Below are 22,981 nucleotides of genomic sequence, written 5' to 3'. Positions count from 1 at the left end.
TTACCCTAATGTTTGCCTCCAGCCAAAAACCTGGTATCTCCCTGTGGACAGCTCTGCTCTTGATTCCCAAAGGGAGGGCAGTTTTAGGTAGAAAATGAGATACAGCTAAAACACAGTCTAAGGGTGTTAATGAAGGGTCCTGAATGACAAGACTCAAAAATGCCAAAGGAGATAAACAAAAACATTGTTAGATAACTATAAGAGGTTTATTTCAGAAAAAGCTGCATTAAAGAAGATTCCAGCCTGGACAGTGTGGCTCAATGGTTGGCTGTTGACCTAAAACCAGGAGGTCACAATTCGGTTCCAATCAGGGGCGCATGCCTGTGTTGCAGGCTGAATCCCCACTGGGTGGTGTGCAGGAGACAGCTGATCAATGACTTCCTCTGATCATTAATGTTTCTATCTCTCTTTCCCTCACCCTTCCTTTCTGAAATCAATAAAAATATTTTTTTAAAGATTCTAAGAGTTTAAGAAGTGACTAAAGGCATTTATTTCAGGGAAATGACTCAAAGATAGATATTAGGTGTAAAAAGATTTGAATGCCCCAATATCTATAATTAAAAAAAAAATGAAAACTTAAACATTCAATGAAGACAGTGTTCAACCCAACAGACTATTACTAAAATATTTATTTAGAATAGGTAGAAACATGAAAACATCTATGCTATGTGAACACTAAAAATACAAAATAATTTTCAGTATCAAAACAACTTTGTAGAAGTTATGCTCCTAGATAAGAACTGGAAGGAAATCTAGACAAATGAAAATAGTGAGTGGGTGAATGTTTCTCTTTAAATTTTCCTTTATTATGTTACTTATAACAATTTTAAGTAACCAAAGTACAAACCTTTTGTTTTTATGTGTAGAGTCTGCTTATACAACACTAGAATCCCAGTGCACAAAATTCATGCACGGGTACAGTCCCTAGGCCTGGCTGGCAATCAGGGCTGATCGGGGCCTTCCAGCTGCCGGCTGGGGCCTTCCGTCATTCTGCATTACTCCCTAGTGGTCAGCACATGTCATAGCGAGCAATTAAACTCCTTGTCTTCTGGTTGAACTCCTAAGGAGACACTTTGAATATTAGCCTATTATATATATCAATATTATATAGGTTCAATATTATATAGGGAAAGAGATAGATGAGAAAACATACTCATCTAATGCTAATTCAAATCTTACCTGACCAAACACAATGACAAATTAAGTCCAAGAAAATGCCACCCTGACATGTACTAGCTATGCAACGCTGGGCGAGTTCTTTCAAGTTCATTTTCCTCAGGAGTAAGCTATGGATCGTGTTCTCCACACAGTTGTTGAGAGGATTAAACAAGGTAAGGTTTTAAGGCACCTCGTACAGGAAGGACCTGGCGGGGCTACGCGGCTCCACAGACAGGAGCTGCCATCACCTCCATCATCACCATCACCAGCTTCTCTCCACTCCTGACAACATGTTCAAAAGTGCCTTCCCTTCCTTTTGGCTGCCCCCACTCCAGAGCAATCCTGGGATAAGCTTCAAGAAGACCACAATGTCATGTGGGGGTCTGCCATGTGATCTGACCGAGAAGGGCTGAACTTTGAAATGTGTGCAGACTAAGCTTCAAGAGCAGGGAACAGGTCACCTTTCATGTCCCCAGTCCCTGCACACACCATCCATCACACACTCAGTAACTGTGTGTGAGAGGAGACTAAGAAGTTAAAACTCCACCAGGTTAAGGACAACAGCAAAGCAAGAGCATCTGAAGGGTTGCTGCAGTTTGGGTTTTTTCTTTGGTGATTGACGTGTGTTTTATAAGAAACAAGACTGATGTCATACAAAACAAACAAACAACAAACAAACAAAGCAGAATTTTGTTGGGCTTCTTAGCACTTTTATTTTTAATTCAATGGAATGAGAAGGGACCATGATATTTCCCCAAACATCTTAATCCAAATTAGAGAAAGTCAACGGAAAGAACCTACACTCCGATTTTAAGGGACAAACCTAAGGTTTCTCCTGAATATGGATGACCCCACAATCCTAGGTATAAATCTATTTCCAATTTCACTAATTAGAGTCTCACCACCCCAAAAATATCCAGTTGAGAAACCTACAGAGTAAGCATGCCCTACGGACCAATAGGACTGGGACCCCCATCTCCCCCCCAACAGTCACTTCCCATCATGACTAATAACTGGTAATGCCTGGATGGGCTCTTTTCCTAAGTTAAAAAAAAAAAAAAAAAACACCTTTTTTGCCCTAGCCAGTCTGGCTCAGTGGATAGAGCATAGGTCTGTGGACTGAAGGGTCCCAGGTTCAATTCCGGCCAAGGGCGCATACCTCAGTTGCAGGCTTGATTCCTGGCTGGGCGGCAACCAATGGATGTGTCCCTCTCACATCAATGTTTCCCTCTTTCTCTGTCTCTCTCCCTTCCTTCCACTCTCTCTAAAAATCAATGGAAAAATATCCTCGGGTGAAGATTAACATAGATAGATAGATAGATAGATAGATAGATAGATAGATAGATAGATAGATAGATAGAATGCACAAATCTCTTTAAAAAAAAAAAAAAATACCATTTCCCCAGCTCTACTTCATCGATCCTCTCAGATCCCTGGAGAAGTGGCTGAGACCACACCCATTTCCAGAAAGTAGCTTGCCTAAAGTTCCAAGCAGCAAGTGAGGGACAGGTCCCTAAGGAAAACCAGGGCTCTGAACCCAGCTCAGCATCTTCCCGGCCTGACCACAATGCATGTGCTGGAGATGGCCAGTCTGGCTGCTCCAACACTGTGAAATCAGACCAGCCATTTACCCTCAAAGAAGGGGGAGTGTGGGGAGAGCTCCTGAGTGCAGACCCTGTTCCGTGACTGGCTTCAGAAGGAAAGGCTGCATGGAATCCACTAGAACCTTCTGGTCATGAAAGGCACAGGGGAGTTTTCGGAACAGGCCCATTCCTGGGCCTCTTCCCAAATGCTCTTTTTTACAACCTGTTTCTCATCAAGTATGAGTGCCATGGCTAAAGCAAAAAAAATGGACTTAACGCTCTCTGAGGTTGAGGTAGCTCTGAGAAGTCCCAGCCTCAGACACAAAGACCCTACCTTACTCATTCACTCTGCTTTTTGAACGTTAGGGGGAGGAGTGCTTAATTCAAATAGGGGAATATTTAACGCTTTTTTTATGACATGCCAAATATATGGTATTTTTATGAAATGCATTAGCAATTATTCATACACATTTTAGCTTTGTTATAAAAATTATATAAGATTAGGCCAGAGTCACATCCCAAGTCCTGAGATATTTCTTTGAAGATCTCAGTCTCCTTTACATCTGCTCTTCTCTTTTTTCTATCTCATGAAACAACACATTTTATATAAGCTTATTGCCAAAACTCACAATCTATCATATCGTGGTAAGTTATCTTCCCATTACAGTGTTCCTTTCTCACTTGAAACATGAACGCAGAGCCACCCGCACTTTCTCAATTCTCAGCATCCCAGCAATTTTCACACAGCAGCAGGAAGCCAAGAAAAGCCTAATAGTTCTGTTTACTCAGTAGTTACATCCAAACAACTTAATTAAGTATTTATGTTCTAACTACTTACTGAAAAAAATGATACACATATTGTACATTGAAAGGAAAAAATGTTCTATTTCATTCTTAAATAACACAATTCCTTACTTACAGGGTGCATACACAATTTCTCTTTGTATCAGACTGGATGCTGCCTCCTTTTTGCCCATGCCACATTTATTTTCACATGGTATTTGCCTTTTACCACAGAAACCACCAAAAAGCCAGCTTCACAAAGAGATGAAGTCATTGGAAGGAATACTGGATACTCCAATAGTGAAACTACAAGAGCTAATGGTCCATGCACTGTTCAAGCATCACTGTGTTCCCCGAAAGAGTTAAAGCATCCTGAGGTGCACCTATGAGCCTGCCACAGCACCCCAGGGTGCCTCAGAGCACAGTTTGGGAACCAAAAGCATTAATGGCTCACCACTGCCTATAGAAAAAAATCTAAAAGTATGGTATATGTACAGACTATCACGGGAAGAATATACAAGATATATAAGGACGTGCAGGCGAAAATTCTACTTGTCTCTGGAGAGACTAACCAGGGAGCTGGGAGACACGGAAGGGAAAGAAAGAAACTTACTCTTCATTATAGAGACACTTACAACTTTGCAAATTTAAGCTTTGTTATACTTTCAAAATATTTTTTAATCCTAAATGCAAAAAGAAGCATAAAATGAAAGTGATTCAAATGTTACCCATAGTTTTCATTATTGGTTAAAAAAAATAATAATAACAGCCAAAACTAGAGCTGAGGGAAGAATCCTTAGCTGTGATTTCATTGATGAACACCAATGTAATCAGAAGAGTAACTTGACTACTGAGGGTAGGACAGTGCTCAGGAGACTTGGGGGTAAGTCATTCAGCACTGGTTAATGGCCTCAGTTTTCCTCATAAAATCAATACTGAAGGTCACAACTGAATGATTCAGTGGTTTCAATGTGACTGCTGAACCACAGGAAGAGGAATTAGTCACAAATCAAGGGGATGTGGATAAAAGCCTCCCTCTAGGAGAGTTAGTCATCTGCCTCTGCTCATGAGAGAAAGGGCATCCTACTTCCATTTCAACAGCAGCGGGAAAGCACTTTCTGTTCAAAGGAACAAGAGACCGCAGGAGAGTTCTGGTTCTCTTCCTCTCCACGAAGAGACAACCCCAATGTCCCTTCTAGGGAAGGAATCTGTGGCAGAAGCTACTCGCTGCCCCCCGGTATCCATGCTCCCCTTCTTGCCTAGTAACAGGATTTACTTAATGTTAACGTAGTGTTAAAAATTAACTTAATTTTTTCCATAACACATGTATGTTACTGTTGTCATACAAAGACATCTCCACTATTTGAAAAGGAAAACCATTGGACACAGTCATAGAGCTGAGTTTCGACAACACTAACACTTTACTGTCCAGTCTGCTGTGCAGCACCTGGCGTGGCCCTGTGTCCAAGTTCTGACCAAACTGAGAGGCGCAAACTGAAGTGCTGCTGAGGAGCTGGGAGAAAGCTGACAAAAAGAAGTGACTCCTTTGGGAGATTAGACTTTTATCCTTCTCCCTCATCTTCCCTGCTTTCCAGACTGGAGGCCCAGCAGCCATTCTGCACCGGGAAGTAACCATGAGGATGGAAATCACAGGCCAGGATGGAGGGCGGAGCAGAAACATGGGAAGAGTTTAGATTCTAATAGAACATGAGGCGGTCCCATCAGCGTGGACGCATCTTGTGTCTCCTGAGGTATGGACGGTGAGTGAACACAAGGCAGCCTGTAGACAGGTCCCACCAAAATGAGCTGGTTGGGGAGGGCGCCCGGGAAGCTGTGAGAGGGCTCCACACCGAATGAAACACAAAACCTCGGTGCTTGTCTTTGGATTCATTTTTTAAAACAGTTACTTGGCAACACCGTCTACCACCAAAATGATCACTAAAGAAATCAAACCCCGAAGACTGTTGAGTAAAAGAAACAAAGTTCAAGGACTAGATAGTGAATCAAAGCAGGAAGAAACTCAGCTCTATGACTGTGTCCAATGGTTTTCCTTTTCAAATAATGAATACGTCTTTGTATGACAACAGTAACATACATTTGTTACGGAAAAAAACTAAAAATAAATAAGCAAACAGAGGAACATAAAAATCACCTCAATCACACCACCAGAAGAAAGCTACTTTGAACAGTTAGGAGTATATTCTGCCAGACTTCCACACCCGCAGTCATATATGCATACATGTGTGTGTTAACGTACATGTATACACACGTGTTTGCATAAATATATGTACACACATATATGGCTATGCATGCACATATACAGGCATATTTATATATACACGATGGTGCAAAAGTAGAAGTAGATTTACAGTTGTGAGTACATGAAAAAGAGTTTATTCTTGTATTATTATTTATTAATTATTGTATTATTTCCAAGACAAACAATTGTATACAGATATATGAGTGTATACACTTTTTTTCCCCACCAAAATGGAACTGCAATATGCAGATAACTTTGTTTGAAAGAATTTCTTTCAAACACTAATCCCAGGCATTTAGGGATTTTAAATTGCTTGACCAAGCATTATCAAACCATTTTTTCTCCTGGACAACCAAATCAGAAGCGCAGTATGACATACGATCATGATAACATGATATTAGAAACCATTACTCATTTGCATAAGCAAAGCTAGCTCTTCTGAAGGAGGGAGAGATCAAATCACTGCTAGTCAAATACCACAGTAATCACTGCGCAGGCAAGATCCACTGATGGATGATAAAATCAGCGGGCAAAACCTTGAGGAGAAATGAGTTATTAGCATAGTCTCCAACTATCACTCACAGCACATTTATTAGTTACACTGCAGCTTTACAGCGAAGAAGCCCGCCAGACACCCCTCAATAAGTGATCAGGTTGACATCACCTGTATGAAGACATCCTACGCTCCTGATGTCACGCAAAAGAGGACACATCACTCTGTGGTACTCTTGCCAAAAATGCATAACCTCAGACTTATCATAGGGTCACATCAAACAAGCCCAACCTGAGGTCCATTCTACAAAATAACTGGCCACTGCTCTTCACACAGGTCATGACTATTAAAGATGAAAAGAGAGTGAGGAACCACCACAGATTCGACAGGGTTAAGGAAACATGAGGTTCCGGAACACAAAAGGACACTAGTGGGAAAAACGGCGAAACCTGAGCAAACTCTGTAGTTTGGCTAATATTAAAATATGAAAACTTCCTCTTTTTTAAAAGCAGTTGGGGAAAAGACCAAAGGCAGAATTGCAGTTACTCTCCGGGCCCCGTAAGCGTAACTGCTTCAAAACACTAACCCGCCAAAACCGGTTTGGCTCAGTGGATAAAGAGTTGGCCTGAGGACTGAAGGATCCCGGGTTCGATTCCGATTAAGGACGTATGCCTTGATTGCAGGCATATCCCCAGTTGGGTGTGTGCAGGAAGCAGCTGATCGATGATTCTCTCTCATCGATGTTTCTAATTCTCTATCCCTCTCTCTTCCTCTTTGTAAAAAATCAATAAAATATATTATAAAAAACAAAAAACACTAACCCGGCTAGAGTGCTGACATCCTTCACCACCAGCTAAACATGAGACAGGGTCAGCTCATCTCAAGTTAAACTGGTTCCACTCGTCCTTATCTTATAGATCAACAAATAGCCTGTTACTCCAAATGAAGCATACACATGCACACACACATATGTGTATACACACACAATTATCTGGGCACATGACTGATAAATATGCACATTACCTAAAAAAATCTTGGAATTCCTCCTTTTGGGTAAAGCTCCACCAGATGCACCTTTTACTTTCTGAAAAGAAAAAAAAGAAATTGTTAAAATGCAGCCCATGAAATAGACTAGTAAGGGTGGGGGAGGGTGGGGAAGGGTAGGGGAAGAGTACATCTCAAAGGTTCCCAGATTTTATAAAAATCCAGAGGAAATATTCAACTTGGACTAGAGAATGCCGGATAAACAGGAACTTGACCCAGGTCAATGGGGGTCAGTGAAGGGCAACGCTATTGTTCCACCTGACTATTTTCACCGAGCTGTGCCGAAAGCACGCTGGAAAGGGAAGTGGAGCCAGGCATCAAAGCGAAGTAGATGCTCCAGCTCCCAATGGGCACATTCTCCCAGGAGGCGGGGCCACGCCCAGCGCGGAGGGACTCTGGATGGATGGCGCCTCCAGAAGGAAGGCTCTCGTTCCCCTGCTTCCTACCAGGTCCCCAGCTGTTGGAGCCTGCCAACAATTATTGTTGAAAGACTTAATAAATATTAATCTATAATCACTGAGATTCGGTCCTATTGCATCAATCTAACCTCCTTAAACATTTCTGGAGCACTGCAGCTGGCTATGTCGTGCATTTTTCTAACACAGAAGTCCCCAGCAGCAATGAAATAAACACCCATCCAGAGTTCATGCAAAAGAGGCCATGCGTTACCCTCTAACACTCACACAGAATATTTTACTCTCAAATGGGATTATAGAAATGTTTGTTTCCAAGGGCCAAAGCAACATCTCCATAGTGCATGTTCTTTCAACAAATAGAAGAGAGCACGTTTCCAACACTCGGAGGGGTGCGGGTCGAACCCCGATGCCTTTTCCCATGGTCACATGTCACAGCCTCGCTGCTGCTTCAGTTTGTGCCGTTCTTAGTGTTAGGTCTCCTTTCCCACGTTGTTTCATCTGGCATTGAAGGCTGACTCCTCTTTGTGTTTCTCACATTATGTTTTTAGAGCTTGTAGTGTGAGTTTCTAGTTCACATTTTTAGGAATGTGAAAATCGTTAAACACTTTGTAGCTCAGACACCTGTCTCCCTAATACTAATGCCAAACTCACGTCACTGTCTTGGATTCCCTCTCCTTCACGGTCTCAAAGCCTCTGGTCCTCTGCCCTCCACTTACCTGCCTCGAAAAGGCAGGAAAAGAAAACTTTACTGAAGGCACGTTTAACAGTCCTGGCGGTCACTGAAATATCTCTATAAGTTCATGGCATTCTTCCTTCAAACTTACCGCCTTCAATAATATATCATAAGAAAGAAAGAATAGTTCTCCTGGAGGTGGAAGGTGTGGTCAGCGGACTCTACTGTATAGCAGTGGACTCTACTGTATAGCAGCTGCTCAGCAAGTATTTGTTGGATGGATGATGATGGATGATGGATGAATGGATGGTTGATAGGTGGATAGATAGATGATGAACAAATAGTTAGATATGCTAACCACAGGAAGGCAACAGGTAAAAGAGGAGTGGGGGGTAGAAGTAGAGCATCCCAGACCAAAAAAAAATGTAGAATGGCATGAAATCAATGTGTCCCTAGAAGAAGTGGTTTGCTATGGCTAAAGCACAAAGCTGGCGGAATAAGAGTGAGTGTTAGAAAGGCCACATGGAGGGCCTTGTAATCATGTGCAAACGAGTTTGGGCTTCATCCTGCAACAAAGGGAGAGACATCAGAGATTTCAGCCAGAGATGCACAGATCAGTCTGGGTGCAGCATGCAGGCTGGGTGGGCTGCAGGCTGGTCAGGAAGCTGCAGCACCGGTCCCTCAGGGAGTAATGAGCACTCAGACGAGAACAGGCGTGCAGAGGACAGGACGGGCTTCAGAGCTATTTGGGAACCCAGATAACAAGACTTGGTCACCAATCAGTCATGGGCTGAAAGCAGGATCCAAATGATGTCTAGGTCTCCAGCATGCAAGACCAAGGACAACTCTGAGAAAGAGGATAGATAACTAGTTCAGTCAGAGGTGTTTCGAGTAGAAAAAGCCAGGTCAAAGTCGGGTGGCCAGGTCTTTGGCTCTGGAGAGAGCTGATCTGGAGGCATCAGCTCAGAGACGGTGGTTAGACACAGACGGTCGGAACAGTGAGGAGGAGGAGGGGCAGCTTTCAGAGAAAGAAGACAGGAGGGTCAAGCAGAATACTAGGAAATGCTGATGACCAAGGGGCAAATGAAGAAAGTGATGCTACTGCAAGAGTGAGGAAGGGCGACCTGAAAGGCAGGATGACAGAAGGGAAGAATGGTGCCCAAGAAAGCAAGAAGGAGCAGTTGCAAAAGAAAAACAAGTTCAGCAGAAACCGGTTTGGCTCAGTGGTAGAGCGTCGGTCTGCAGACTGAAAGGTCCCAGGTTCGATTCCGGTCAAGGGCATGTACCTTGGTTGCGGGCACATCCCCAGTAGGAGGTGTGCAAGAGCAGCTGGTCAATGTTTCTCTCTCATCAACGTTTCTAGCTCTCTATCTCTCTCCCTTCCTCCTCTCTGTAAAATATCAATAAAATATATTAAAAGAGAGAGAGAGAGAGAGAGAGAGAGAGAGAGAGAGAGAGAGAGAGAGAGAGAGAAAGAAAAATAAGTTCAAATGCTCAAAACATCACATAAAATCAGGGCTAAAATATGTCCACCAAGAGTGACACCAAAGAGGTCACTGACACCGTCGCAGTTGTAATGGGTTGACAGGAGATCAGACTGCAACGTTGAACTTAGAGGGAGATGTAGTCGAGGTGATGAGAATAGAAAATTTCTTTAAAAAGCTTCAATTAAAGGATGGGGTGACTAAAGGAGGACACATAAGAGGGACAATTTTGTGGTGTGTACTTTTTTTTTTTAATCCTCACCAGGGGATATGTTTTTTCTATTTTTCTGATTATTTTAGAGAGAGAGGAAGGGAAGGAGGAAGAGAAACATCAATCAGTTACCTCCCATATGAGCCCCCACCAGGGAATGAATCCGAAACAGGCCTGTGCCCTGATCAGGAATTGAACCCACAGCGTACTGGTGTATGGGACCACACTCCAACCAACTGAGCCACCCGGCTGGGGCGTGGTGTGTTCTTTTTTAAGATAGGAGAATAAACAGCCAGAAGAGGGAGTGGTCGGGGGGTGTCGGAGGGAGTGGAGTGAATGAAGGAGCAATGTCCCAGGTTGGAGGAAAGAGGACTAGGAGGACAGAGAGAACACAGCTTTCTGCTGAGATGGAGGGACTGGATGCAGGTGAGTTCCCAGGGGGCAAGAAAGGAGCTCGAGGAGTCCCTGTCCATGGGGCCCTTGTTTTCTCAGGAAAGTACAAGCCAAATCCTTTCCCGAGAATCAGGAGGGAGGAAGGCATCTGGAGTCTGGAGTGGGAGCGGATACAGACTAGGTCTGCTGAGCAGTGATGGGCCCAGCAGAGGGGGAGGCCAGAAACAGGACGGGTCCAGACCCCGTGCAGTGCAGGCTCCCAGCAATGTGCGCAGGAAAGCAGAGGATGATGCCAATGCCACGACCAGTAGGAGTTCTGGAGGACAATTAGGGAGGCAAGATATGGGGGTGAGGGTCAGTGGAGGGTACTGGGGATAATGGAATGTTTAAAACCAGGGATCCTGGGGGGCTCTTTCCCGTTCCCCATGTGGGAGTCTGTACTTGTTCTTCAATAAATCTCCACCTTTGCTATAAAAAATAAATAAAAAATAAATAAATAAACAAACAGGGATCCTGATACGCAGGCTCACCAAGCAGGGAAGGGGCTGCCCGGGCATGTCACAGGCCCAGAGCTGTCAGTGGGAGAACAGCAGATCCACATCAGATAAGTGAGTAGAAGAGCTAAGCCAAGAGAGGGTTGTGGTCAGAGTGAACTATTCAACCTAACATTTCGGAGACAGAGCTAGCTGTGTAAGACTCCCAGCATCCTGCAATCCTGCCACTGCCTCTGCGGCTGTGAGCAAGCTACTTCAAGTCTCTGGGCCTGTTTCACTTGCCCACCCCTCTGTTTTATAAAATCCATCACTTTATACTAAGAAATGTGTGGAACAAAGCAGACTGCACAAGAACTTCTGTGTCCCGACTGAGGGGAGTAGTAAATGTAAGTCATGCAATATTAGGCCAACATCATCACTGAGTTAATGGCTTATCTGACCTCCTGGCCTTTCTCCTCCTCTTCCCCCTACTGTCCCCACGGTCTAATTTTGGGATCTCTCCTCACTGTCCAAAATAAACAGAGGGCATGTTAAGTAGGCTAGGGGGAGAGATTACATGAACTTCAACTCAACACTGATGAGTTAGAAGATCCAAGATAGTCTACAAACTATTAGGGCTACAGTGAAAGTTGAACAAATACTGCTAAATATAAAATCAACATCTGAAAATTAATAACAATCCCCAAGCACCATTGATAACATTAAAATGCATAAAAAAAATAAAAGACAGCAGTTATAATAGTTACAAAAATTACAGAGACCCTTTTAAAAAGCTAACTAACTATAACTCCTTTACTGAAAATTCCCAAATATTGTTGAAGGACATAAAGGAGCCCTGAATAAATAGGAAGGTATGCCATGTTGAATAATCATTCAATTAATATTACAAAGCACCTAGGGCTGAGGACACAGAAGTGAACAAAACAGACAAAAATACCTGTCCTCGTAAAACTAACACAATGACGTGGGTTATAGCTTCATCTACTTAATGAATTCAATCCTGATCAAAATCGCAACAGGATTTTTAAAACTAGATGAACTGATTCCAAAATCCACAAAGAAAAATCAGTGTCAAAAACCAGGGAAGGCCGAAACCGATTTGGCTCAGTGGACAGAGCGTCGGCTTGAGGATTGAAAGGACCCAGGTTAATGAGGACAATTATGTGATACCATAATCAATAATTTTCTTAAAAAAATTTTTTTAATAAATAAATAAATAAATAAGAAAGGTCCCAGGTTCGATTCCGGTCAAGGGCATGTACCTCGGTTGCAGGCACATCCCCAGTGAGGGGTGTGCAGGAGGCAGCTGATAGATGATTCTCATCGATGTTTCTAACTCTCTATCCCTCTCTTCCACTCTGTAAAAAATCAATAAAATATTTAAAAAAAAAAAAAAACAGGAAAGTTCTGTGAGAAATTTACACGGAAACAGTGCTTGCATTACCAGATGTCAGGCTTGTCGCACCAATGCAGAGATAAAAAATAAGATCAGCAGGAAAGGACTGAGCCCCCAAACAGGCCCAAGTGGTGATGGTGAGTTAAAATTTTTTTTTTTTTAATGGCTCTGCAAGTCCCTGGGAAAGGCTACACAGCTCTCGAAATAGTGGGACAGCTGGCTATCGACATGGAGAATAACGTGTATTTCCCCACACTCACAGAAATATAAAAATAACTTGTAGGTGATTAAAGACCTAAAACATTAAACTATACACACACTTCTAAAAAAGTAAAAGTATTAAAACAAATATCTGCATGATTTGAGTTGGAAAACAATTTCTCAGACACAGTACAAAAGAACACAATTTGTAACAAATGTTTAGTACATCAAACTTCAAAAATTCTATTCTATAATTCATAAACAAAGCAAAAAATTGCTCAGCTGGTGTGGCTCAGTGGCTGAGCATTGAGCTATGAACCAGCAGGTCGAGGTTTGATTCCCAGTCGAGGTACATGCCCAGGTTGTGGGCTTGGTCCCCAGTGTGGGGTGTGCAGGAGGCAGCCAATCAATGATTCTCTCTCATCATTAGTGTTTCTGACTCTCTCTCCCTCTCCCCTCCACTCTGAAATAAATAAAAATGTATTTAAAAAACAACAAAGCAAAATGTTTTTTTTATCTAGAATGTGAGAGAGAAAAAACTTTTAAGAAAAAAGATAAGCCAGTAGAGAAATAGATCAAAAATATAAATAGGCAACTCAGAGAAGAGGAAACCAGAATGCCCAATAACCATACAAAGATGTTTATCTCTCCCAGAAGGAAAGGCCAAATATTTAAGATGTTACTTCACAACCATGAGATTGGCAAAAGGAAAAGTCTGAGCAAATGTGAGGCTATGGAAATCAAGACAGGAGTATAAATTGGTACAACCAGTCTCGGGGAGAACTTGCAAATATCAAGGAGAAGCACGGCCACAAGCCAGCATTATCGTTCTACATAGATTTTCTTAAAAGATCTTGCACATGTACTCTCAGGAGAAAAAGTTGAAAATGTTAATCGTTGCATTGCTAATAGAAGCAACAACAAAAAATAGAAACAATCTAAATGTTCATTAATAGGAGAATAGAATAATAAGTGACAAGGTAGAAAAATTAGTAAAATGACTTAAGTACGGCCAAATGCATCACAACATGAACAGATTCCAAAAACAATGTTGAAAGGGAAAGCTTTCCACAGATTCACAGGCAACAGTATGATAGTATTTATCTGCATCTTTAAAACACACAGTCATTCCACATATAGAAGGTGAGTGCCTATAATAAACAGTGACATGCATAGGAGTGAGAAACAACAAATTCACAGCTATGGTTACTTCTAGGAAGTGATGGAAACAGACAGGAGAAAATGAATCTGAAGCAAAAGTATCCAAATATTTTTATTTTGATTTTTAGATCCATGCGTGTTTCTACTATTATTTTCTGAGTTGTTTTTTTTTTCCAACCCATATCTTCTTAACTCCAAGCAGAGGTTCAGAGGGAGAGAGAAATAAAGCTGGGTAAGGTGATATTTGGGGGGAATCTACGACTTCCTACAGACAATCCTATTGCTGTGTCCCGTCATCGAGGAGGCTCAGACATTACGTGGACACAGTAAAGTCTCCACGCGATTCACACACTAAGACCACGTCACAAGAAAGATACCAAGGCAGTTCTCTCACCTCTCGCACATGTCTTTTCAGGTGCATGTATACACTCTGTCCAGTTTTTCGAAAATGTCTTTCAACGTGTTCCCTTCCAAAGGCCAGAAACGTATTCATGCAAACATAGAGTCCGCCTTCAGAATTCTAGAAGAAAGAGACAGGTTACAACATTAGCCAACAACGCCTCACCGAGGAGTCTAGATTCAGAGTAAGGGAAGGGGAAGGAGGGCGAGTGATGAAGACAAAGCCTGGCAGGGCCACCTGGCTGCCAGTCACTGCGGTGGCCCCAGTGGCTCCACGGCCGCCCCAGCCCGGGTTCCAGTGCTCCGGACAACTAAGCACAGTCTCGTTGTGTGAGATCCTCAGAGGCCCGGGCGAGGAAACGTGTTTGTCTGACTCTCCAAACCAGGGTAAATGACAATAAGAGACAGAAGAAAATGGGCGATCCAACTACCATCACTCAAGGCTACTTCCTCATCTGTCAATGCAGCCTCCAGGAACATGCACTTTCCTTTCAGCAGCACCAAGATCTTCAAAAAAAATTATTATTATTATTTTTTTGTAGTTGTTAATTCTCACCCAAGGATATATTTCCATTGATTTTTGGAGAGAGTGGAAAGGAGGAGGAGAGAGAGAGAGAAACATCGATTGGTTGCCTCCCACAGGAGCCTGGACCAAGGCTGGGGATCCAGCCTGCAACTGGGGTATGTGCCCTTGACTGGAATAGAACCCGGGACCCTTCAATCCGCAGGACAATGCTCTGTCCACTGAGCCAAACCAGCTATGGCAAGATATTATTCTTTGAAGATATGATTTTTGATGGTATCCATTGATAAGTTATAATAATTTAATACATAAATAATAATTTAATAAGTAAGTGCTAGAGGGTGGAGTCCTATAATAATCATAACTACATGCTATTGCAGGCCTACGATGTGCCAGGTGCTTTACATATATTATGTCTAATCCAAACAATACTGCAAGCTGCTTATTATTATTTCCACTTTAAAGGTTTTGTTTTGTTTTTTTAAACTAAGGATAAGTTGCTTGCCCATGTTCACACAACTTGGGAGTGTCAGAGTTAAATCTGAATCTTTTTATCTCTCTATGCAATATTTCAAATATTGTTTCATTATAGACATACTGCTACAAGGAATAGTCAAAAATATTTATTCACATTTTAGATACTTGAGTTTCTATCCTAGTCTCATCTCCCCTTTTCTCTCAATCTGCTTAACATGCTTCCCTGTAAACTTAGCATCTAAAATTAGCCACTTTGCCCCAGTGGGAGTGAATTTTTATTAAGATCCTTTTAGTCACACCCCTGCAAACAAAACAAAATGCTTAAATGCCTGTCAGAATTGCCAACGAACTTCTATCAAAATTCCTTACATTGCATTTTTTTATTGTTATTGAATGTGATATGGTTAATAAAATTATATAGGTTTCAGATGTACGATTCTATAACACATCACCTGTATGTTATATTGTGGGTTCATCACTCCAAGTCAAGTCTCCTTTCATCATCATTTATTTCCCTCCCCCTTTATAATGTCGAAACATACACTCATTACCAATATATGAAATATAATTTTCAAAGTTCTAACAGCTCAAGATAGGCTTTTAAATTTTTTCTAATAAAATCTTTCAACACTGTATCTATGGTTTATAAGCCAGACATAACGTTTTGACACAAAGAGAACATTATAGCAGCACTGGTTCACACAGGTGCATATCACTGTAGCAAATACACTGCAGAAGTCAAGGAGGGGAAAAAAAACATAAGAATGACGTTATAGTCTATATGGAAAATCCTAACAAATATACAAACAACTAAAAATAACAACTAGTGAAACTAATACATGAATTTAGCGAGGCAATAGGGTAATTAAATAGACAGAAATCAGTTTCAACTTTATATTCTGGCAACAAATACTTTCAAATGAAATTTTTAAAACTTGATTGTAAAATAGCCAAAAACCTCAGAATTTTATAGCTTGTGCTTCTGGATACATTTTTTCCCTTAAATGAGATCATTTGAATAAAATTAGAAAAGTTCTTCATATTATATTCATTTTATCAATAAGTTAGGTAAATCTTTTCAAAAGATTTTTTAAATAATAAACATATTCTTTTGCATAATCATAACTCTTAAGAAAAATATTACTTCAGCCGAAACTGGTTTGGCTTAGTGGATAGTGCGTCGGCCTGCGGACTGAAGGGTCCCAGGTTCGATTCTGGTCAAGGGCATGCACCTTGGTTGCGGGCACATCTCCAGTAGGGGGTGTGCAAGAGGCAGCTGATCAATGCTTCTCTCTCATCGATGTTTCTAGCTCTCTATCCCTCTCTCTTCCTCACTGTGGAAAATCAATAAAATATATATATTTTTAAAAATATTACTTCATCATAATGATTAGTTATATTCATTAATCCTATTACATTGAGCAACACATGTTATGATTTTTTTTTTAAACTTCCATTCTGTTCCAATAAAATGTAATTCTGTTCAAAAGAAGGACAACCAGAAGATATACCAGGGAAACTAAGGCAGGTTGTTATGCAGGCTCTGCACTTCGGTATCTGCCTCTGTACCAATAATCCCCTTCTCACGGGGTTTCATGAAGGTCAAAGAAGACAAAACACATTCTGTGCTGTAATGCATTACATAAATGTTGGTAATTATTCGTTATAAGCTAAAAGTTCTGTGTGCTGCATGCATTTATCTCAATTATTTTATAAGGGGGGAAGAAGCAAGCAGATGGAAGAAAAAAGGGAATCTGACCGCTCCCCAGACTAGTGGTAACCAATGTTAATGTCAGAAAAATATATTAGGCAATTAGCAGAAGAACCAAAAAAATTACTAAGCAGAAGAAAAAAAGGTTTAATTGTAAACTAGCTACATAATGCAAGAGTTTATAGTTTCTAAAATAATTATAAAGTCTGCTAATTTCATTGCCATGAGTGTTTTACTTATTAGGGCATTTGATAAAAATTTAATATGCCAAATATTCATTCTCAATTTCTGGAGTCACTTGATATTGTCACAAAGTCCATAATCAAAGAGAAATAGGCTTTGGCACTCAGACAAATGGCCGCACATAGGAAAGGATTCTATGACAGACTCCCACAGGCTTCTTCCATCACACACGGGCTGACCTCTGAGGCAGCGAATGCCCCTCTGCCAGCAGCTGAGATGGAGACACCATCCAGGGAACTTGACAATAATTCTAAACACTCAGGACACACTAAGACACAAAACACCTTCAAAGGTACCCCGTACAGAACAAACCCGGCAGTCTAATGAGGCACACTTTCTTCTCTCTTGCCTTACTAATGTCTAAATATTGGTCTCATAAAGACACATTATTTCACATCCACGGTCAACGCTCCATGCCAGGTACAGCTTCACTACTGAGGACAAGCCTGCTGACAAATCTCTCCCAGTTCCTTTGTGACCACAGCACAGAGAACGGTTTGTAGCCTGAGATGAGAGATAAGCTGACTGACTCTTGAGGTTTTTGAACCTTCAACCCCATATTCCCATGAACCAGCCACTCCTCCACTAAAATTACTGCTTCAGGAAAGCACCATAAAGCATCTGCCTTCCTGAGGCCCAAAGTGCAGCAAGCAGTCAGGCAGGGCCTTCTGTAGGACAGGCACTGAGTTAAAACTGGGAAAACGAGGCTTCCATCGTGGCTTCCGTAATGATGCCAGCAGCATGTACACAGAAGATAAGTAACTTAGTAGACAGTCAAGACTAGGTAGGGCGAACCTTTTTCTTAATGTCCAATGTCCTTTGTCTTAAGAGTTCGTGCAATATGTCTTCAAAAGAAAATAAAAATTAAACAATTGTTTTAATCAGGCAGGTATAGGGAACTGTACTAACAGTGAAATACAACTCAAAGAATATGAGGAAAGAAGTCAAAATGATATATTTTTTTCAAGTCACGGTCGTAGAGTGCTTTATTAAAGAGATTACAAATGACATTTCTATATATTGGGTTAACTTTTGGAATAAATCGTGGCATAACAATGGAGATTCAAGAAAAATAAATTCATTCCATATGGCAAAAACTCTTAGTATGTCAAACCCAAAGAATGAGGGGGAAATCACTAATCAAAGTTACTCCAGAATTTAATCTAGATCCACATCTTACACCAAACACTATAATAAGGTTCAGACAGATCCAAGAGATCACATTTTAAAAACTAGGAAAGAGAAGAACAGCATGTTTATCCCCCTGGTAAAGGGGAAATAACTTCTAAACAAAAAATATAGACTCACAAAAGAGATGGCGTAGCTGGGAACAAATATATAAACACTAATAACAAGTTTGACACCACAAAATATAATGAACCAAATAAAGACCAACAATAACAGCATGGGTAAAGCTGTAAAGGACAATGAAGAAAAAAGCTTACATGCAAACTACGTAAAACTGATAAAATTACAAGATGTCAACATCCAGGTTCAACTTGGTAAGAGTTTTTTTTTCAGATTATTTAATTTTACCGAAACCGGTTTGGCTCAATGGATAGAGTGTCGGCTTGGGGACTGAAGGGTCCTGGGTTCGATTCCGGTCAAGGGCATGTACCTTGGTTGCAGGCATATCCCCAGTAGGGAGTGTGCAAGAGGCAGCTGATTGATGACTCTCTCTCATTGACATTTCTAACTCTCTGTCTCTCTCTCCCTTCTTCTCTGTACAAAATCAATAAAATATATTTTTTTTAAAAAAATTTTTTAATTTTACAGGTGAGAAAATATTAAATTCAAATCATCACATCCTCGCCACTCCTGAAGTAAGCTCATTAAAACAACTTCCAGGCGAGTGTACTAGTATAAGCCTACTAAACTAATAAAAAGCATTATAATTGCACAGCCTGGAGACACAGAGAAGTCTGTGCATCGATTCTGACAATAGAAATTGATTCTGTCTTTCTAAAGAGCAGTAAAATTGTGACCTTTGACACAGTATTTCACCTTTGGGGACAGATCCCAGGGACTCAATAGAAATAGAAAAAAAAATTTTGTTTAAAAATATTCTCAGATATACTATTTAAAACTGGAAAAGTTAGCAATGGCCTCAAGTAGAGGAGCTAAGAACATGTGACATATAAACACAATAAAATACTTTAACCTTATTTAAAATGCTGCATGTATGCATTATGTGTAATGTGTGTAGAACATAGGCATAGAATTGTGCATAGGAAAATAATGTTTATGAAAAAAAAGAGCACATGCTGATGACAAGGAGGAAGGGGACGAGGGGAAGGTGAGTCTGGACTTTGATGAAGACTGAACTGAAAATGGGATGTGATAAGTGGTTGTAGATTATTTAAGTCCTTGCCGTTGGGGCCCACAGCCTCACTCCCATTACCTCCACGCTCAATGTGAGAGAGAAACATTGATCAGCTGCCTCCTGAGCATAACCTAACCAAGGCTCAAACCCGCAACCTAGTCATGGGCTGTGCCCCGGAATCAAGCCCACAACTGTTGGCTGTAAGAAATGACACTCCAGCCAACTGAGGGCCAGCACCTCCAGTGCTGTTTCTCAAACCACAATTGTGAAGGAGGTTGCTTGTCCAGTGCTTTGTTCTGTTCCTATTCACTGGGGAAAGATACGTGGCCCCCTGCACAGGACTAGTTCCCAGCTCCAGCCAGACGTGAACGTGCTCACACGTGTAAGCCCCACGAAACCCAAATGGGTCTCCATCCTGTTCAGACACACTGGGCTGCTGCTCAAGCACTTGGAGGTGGCTGCAAAGTCAGGTTGCTATAGAAATTTCTAAGCATGTACTGTCGATGCTTGTACTTATCTCTTGGCCCAGTCAGCTGGCTTCCCTTTGGGTAGCCTTAGTCCAGGGCTGGGTGAACTGCCCAATCCTACGAGTCTCACTGTCAGGAAAGCGTCACCTCAGGGACCTTGGGAACGCCCAGATCAGGCCTCAGGCCTTCCGAGCAGCCCCCTCAAAGCCAGCTGCCCATGCCGATGTACTATGGATGCAACCCAGATCCCACACAGTGCAGCTGTCCACCTGCCAGCCTCTGCCAGCCTCTGTTCAGACCAGTTCCTTCATCTCCCTGCTCATCCACCTGTGTTGATGGCCCTCCACCCCAGACCCACCTCCACTTCACAACGGTTAGCATCTTGCTGTTTGAAACCTGTGGCTGTGAGAAACCCAGGCTTCCTTCACTCTGGGCCACTGCATTCAGAAGCTGAGCAGCACAGCCCCCCCCCCCCCCCCCCGCCCCACCCTTGAGAGCAGGAAATGTGTATCACATTCGTTTCTGAATTCCAAAGACAGTGTCTGGAACCAACCAGGACTGAACACGGATGGAATCGATGGCAGGTTTGTGTAATTTGCTGTCATTCCGCGACATGGTTTAATTCTCTCTAACGGGTCCTCAGTGTCCCTTTTTTAAGCGGAGCACAGGCTCCGTTTCACATCTGGCATAACTAAATAATGGGCAGCATCAAAGGAAAACTGGCCCTGGCCCCTTGGCTCAGGCGGCTGGAGCGTCATCGTACAGCGAAAGGTTGTGGGTTTGATTCCCGATCACAGCACATGCCTCGGTTTTGGGTTTAATCTCTGGTCAGGGAGTATTCAGGAGGCAACCAATCAATCTCTATCTATCTATCTATCTATCTATCTATCTATCTCACTGTGTCTCCCCCTCCCACCTTCTCTCCCTCTTTCTTTCTCTTTCCTCTTCTCTGTCTCCATCTTTCTCTCCCTTCCTCTCTCTAAAAATCAATAAAAACATGTCTTCAGGTGACGATTAAAATAAAGAAAAGAAAACTGGTGGTTGTGCATAAGACATACAGCCTGAGGCCCCAGCAGGAATACTAGCTTTTCTGGTTTGTTTGGCTCGAGTCTCACTCTTAGCAGCTTGGACACCTGAACCCCACTGCCCCAGCTCTCCTCCCTTCTGTCACCAAGTCTGCCTCACTTGGCTCTTTGGGAGAATGGCTGCCATCTCCACACCCCATCCCACCTCTGACCCTTCTCTGGCTCCCACTTTCAGAGGCCACCCAGCCAAGAGCGGCCAGCGTGTGCTTCTCCGCGGGTTCTTAGCTAAATGAGATTCTAACTATCATCTTCGTGAGGCACTAAACAGAAACTTGACCAAGATGCAAGGCTTGAAATCACTCAGGATTTCCCTAAGGCTGGGTAAGGATTCCCTTTGAAAGCTTCTCCCATCCCTCGATCCAACCGTCTGAGAGAAGAGCAGCAGCAGAAGCCCGCGGTTGAAACCCCCTCTCCAATATAGACACGATATATCCATGGCCGTTCATTTACTACTTTCCGTTATACTGCATACTATTCAGGAGTCCCATCAAGGAAGAAGTCACCGTTTTGTTATACTGCCTGGCATTTAAAAGAAGTTTAAAAACAATGGCGAATGGAAAGGTCAAGGTTACCACGTGTTTCAGAGCGGCCAGGGACCCGTCATTTCAATTAAAAATACACCACGTTGTCAATCGGTCGGTGTCCGGAGCATTTGTTTACGTGCCGTGCCCCTGGAGACCAGCCTCTGCAGGGGGGCAGGAAGGCAGGGCCAGCACGCGTGAGCAGCAAGGGGAGCTGCGTAACGCTTGTTTTTAGAATCTCGGGACAGGGTGGAAAACAAGCGGTCATCGCCACAAAGAGGAACAGGATGTGGGTAGATAGAGTCACCACACATCCATGTACAGGACCAACTGCATCCCTCCCCCCACCTTCCCCCTTCTCCTCCCTGGAACACTGATTTTTTTAAAAAGAAAATAAGCCCTAGCTGGTTTGGCTCAGTGGATAGAGTGTGGGCCTGCGGGAGTCCCAAATTCGATTCCGGGTCAAGGGCTCATACCTCTGGTGCAGGCTCCTCCCCAACCCGGCCCTGGTCCGGGCTTGTGCAGGAGGCAACAAATCAATGCATTTTTCTCACATCAATATTTCTCTCTGTCTTTCTCTCTCTGATACTCTCTCTAAAAATCAATGGGGCCGAAACCGGTTTGGCTCAGTGGATAGAGCGTCGGCCTGGGAACTGAAAGGTCCCGGGTTCGATTCCGGTCAAGGGCGTGTACCTTAGTTGCGGGCACATCCCCAGTAGGGGGTGTGCAAGAGGCAGCTGATTGATGATTCTCTCTCATCGATGTTTCTAACTCTCTATCCCTCTCTCTTCCTCTCTGTAAAAAATCAATAAAATATAAAATAAAATAAAAATCAATGGGAAAATATCCTCAGGTGAGAATTAAAAAAGAAAATAAGGAAATTAGGTACTTATACCAGTGAAAGGAAATAACCTGAATGCCCAACAACAGACATGTTTAGTAATTTATGGCACATTCATGGAAGTTAACACTCTTCGGCCATTTAAAATTGACTTGTGATGAGTAGTTACTGGAGGTATTTCTGAGGGATGGAGCCAGTGATAAAACTCTGTGTGTGATGTCATAGTTCATGTGACGTGCACGCTGGGTGGCACATGTTTTCTCAGCAAGACCAAATAATGTGAGATTGTTTTCTTCCTCCTGTCCTTCGGTATTTTCCAATTTTTCTTCCGAAACAATAAGATTTTCCTTCACAGCGTGTATTTAGAACCAAATATAAGTATATGGAACAGAATAAGCGTCGTCCAAATGTTTCCTTTTTCTTCACCAAAGCGTTCCTGAGGCTTTTGCAAGCCACCTCCACAGCCTCCGGGTGCTGCGTAGTCTCGTTACTCAAAGTGAAAGGAAGGTCTGGAATAACTAAGAGATTGTTTTGAAATGTGTAGCTAGAGAACTTTGGGAGCACACAAGTAAAAGCGAGGAGAGGAGGACTGGAATCTCAGGGAGCCAGACTCAAATGTGATTACAACACAAAAAAAGCAA

At 42.3% G+C, this 22,981-nt stretch overlaps 1 protein-coding gene and 1 non-coding gene across 3 annotated transcripts in view; one reads left to right on the top strand and one right to left on the bottom strand.

The window, feature by feature from the left end:
- The window catches only part of USP13 (ubiquitin specific peptidase 13), a 113,308-nt gene that overhangs the window by 72,020 nt on the left and 18,307 nt on the right, over positions 1 to 22,981 (bottom strand). Inside the window, exons 2-3 of one of the 2 annotated variants that reach the window (XM_036444660.2) lie at positions 14,145 to 14,270; positions 7,301 to 7,361 (exon numbers count right to left, since the gene is read on the bottom strand). In XM_036444660.2, the coding sequence (XP_036300553.1) occupies positions 7,301 to 7,361; positions 14,145 to 14,270 (187 nt within the window). The remainder of the gene's footprint in view (positions 1 to 7,300; positions 7,362 to 14,144; positions 14,271 to 22,981) is intronic. The other variant, XM_045583715.1, reaches the window with a different exon arrangement.
- On the top strand, positions 17,767 to 17,948 carry LOC118725193. The gene has a single exon (XR_004989919.1). It is a non-coding gene; the product is annotated as a small nucleolar RNA SNORA81 (small nucleolar RNA).

The sequence above is a fragment of the Pipistrellus kuhlii genome, unplaced genomic scaffold (assembly GCF_014108245.1).
Source record: "Pipistrellus kuhlii isolate mPipKuh1 unplaced genomic scaffold, mPipKuh1.p scaffold_m20_p_2, whole genome shotgun sequence".
NCBI lineage: Eukaryota > Metazoa > Chordata > Mammalia > Chiroptera > Vespertilionidae > Pipistrellus > Pipistrellus kuhlii.
The sequence above is the reverse complement of the archived record's forward strand: the minus strand, read 5'-3'. Positions and strand labels throughout refer to the sequence as shown.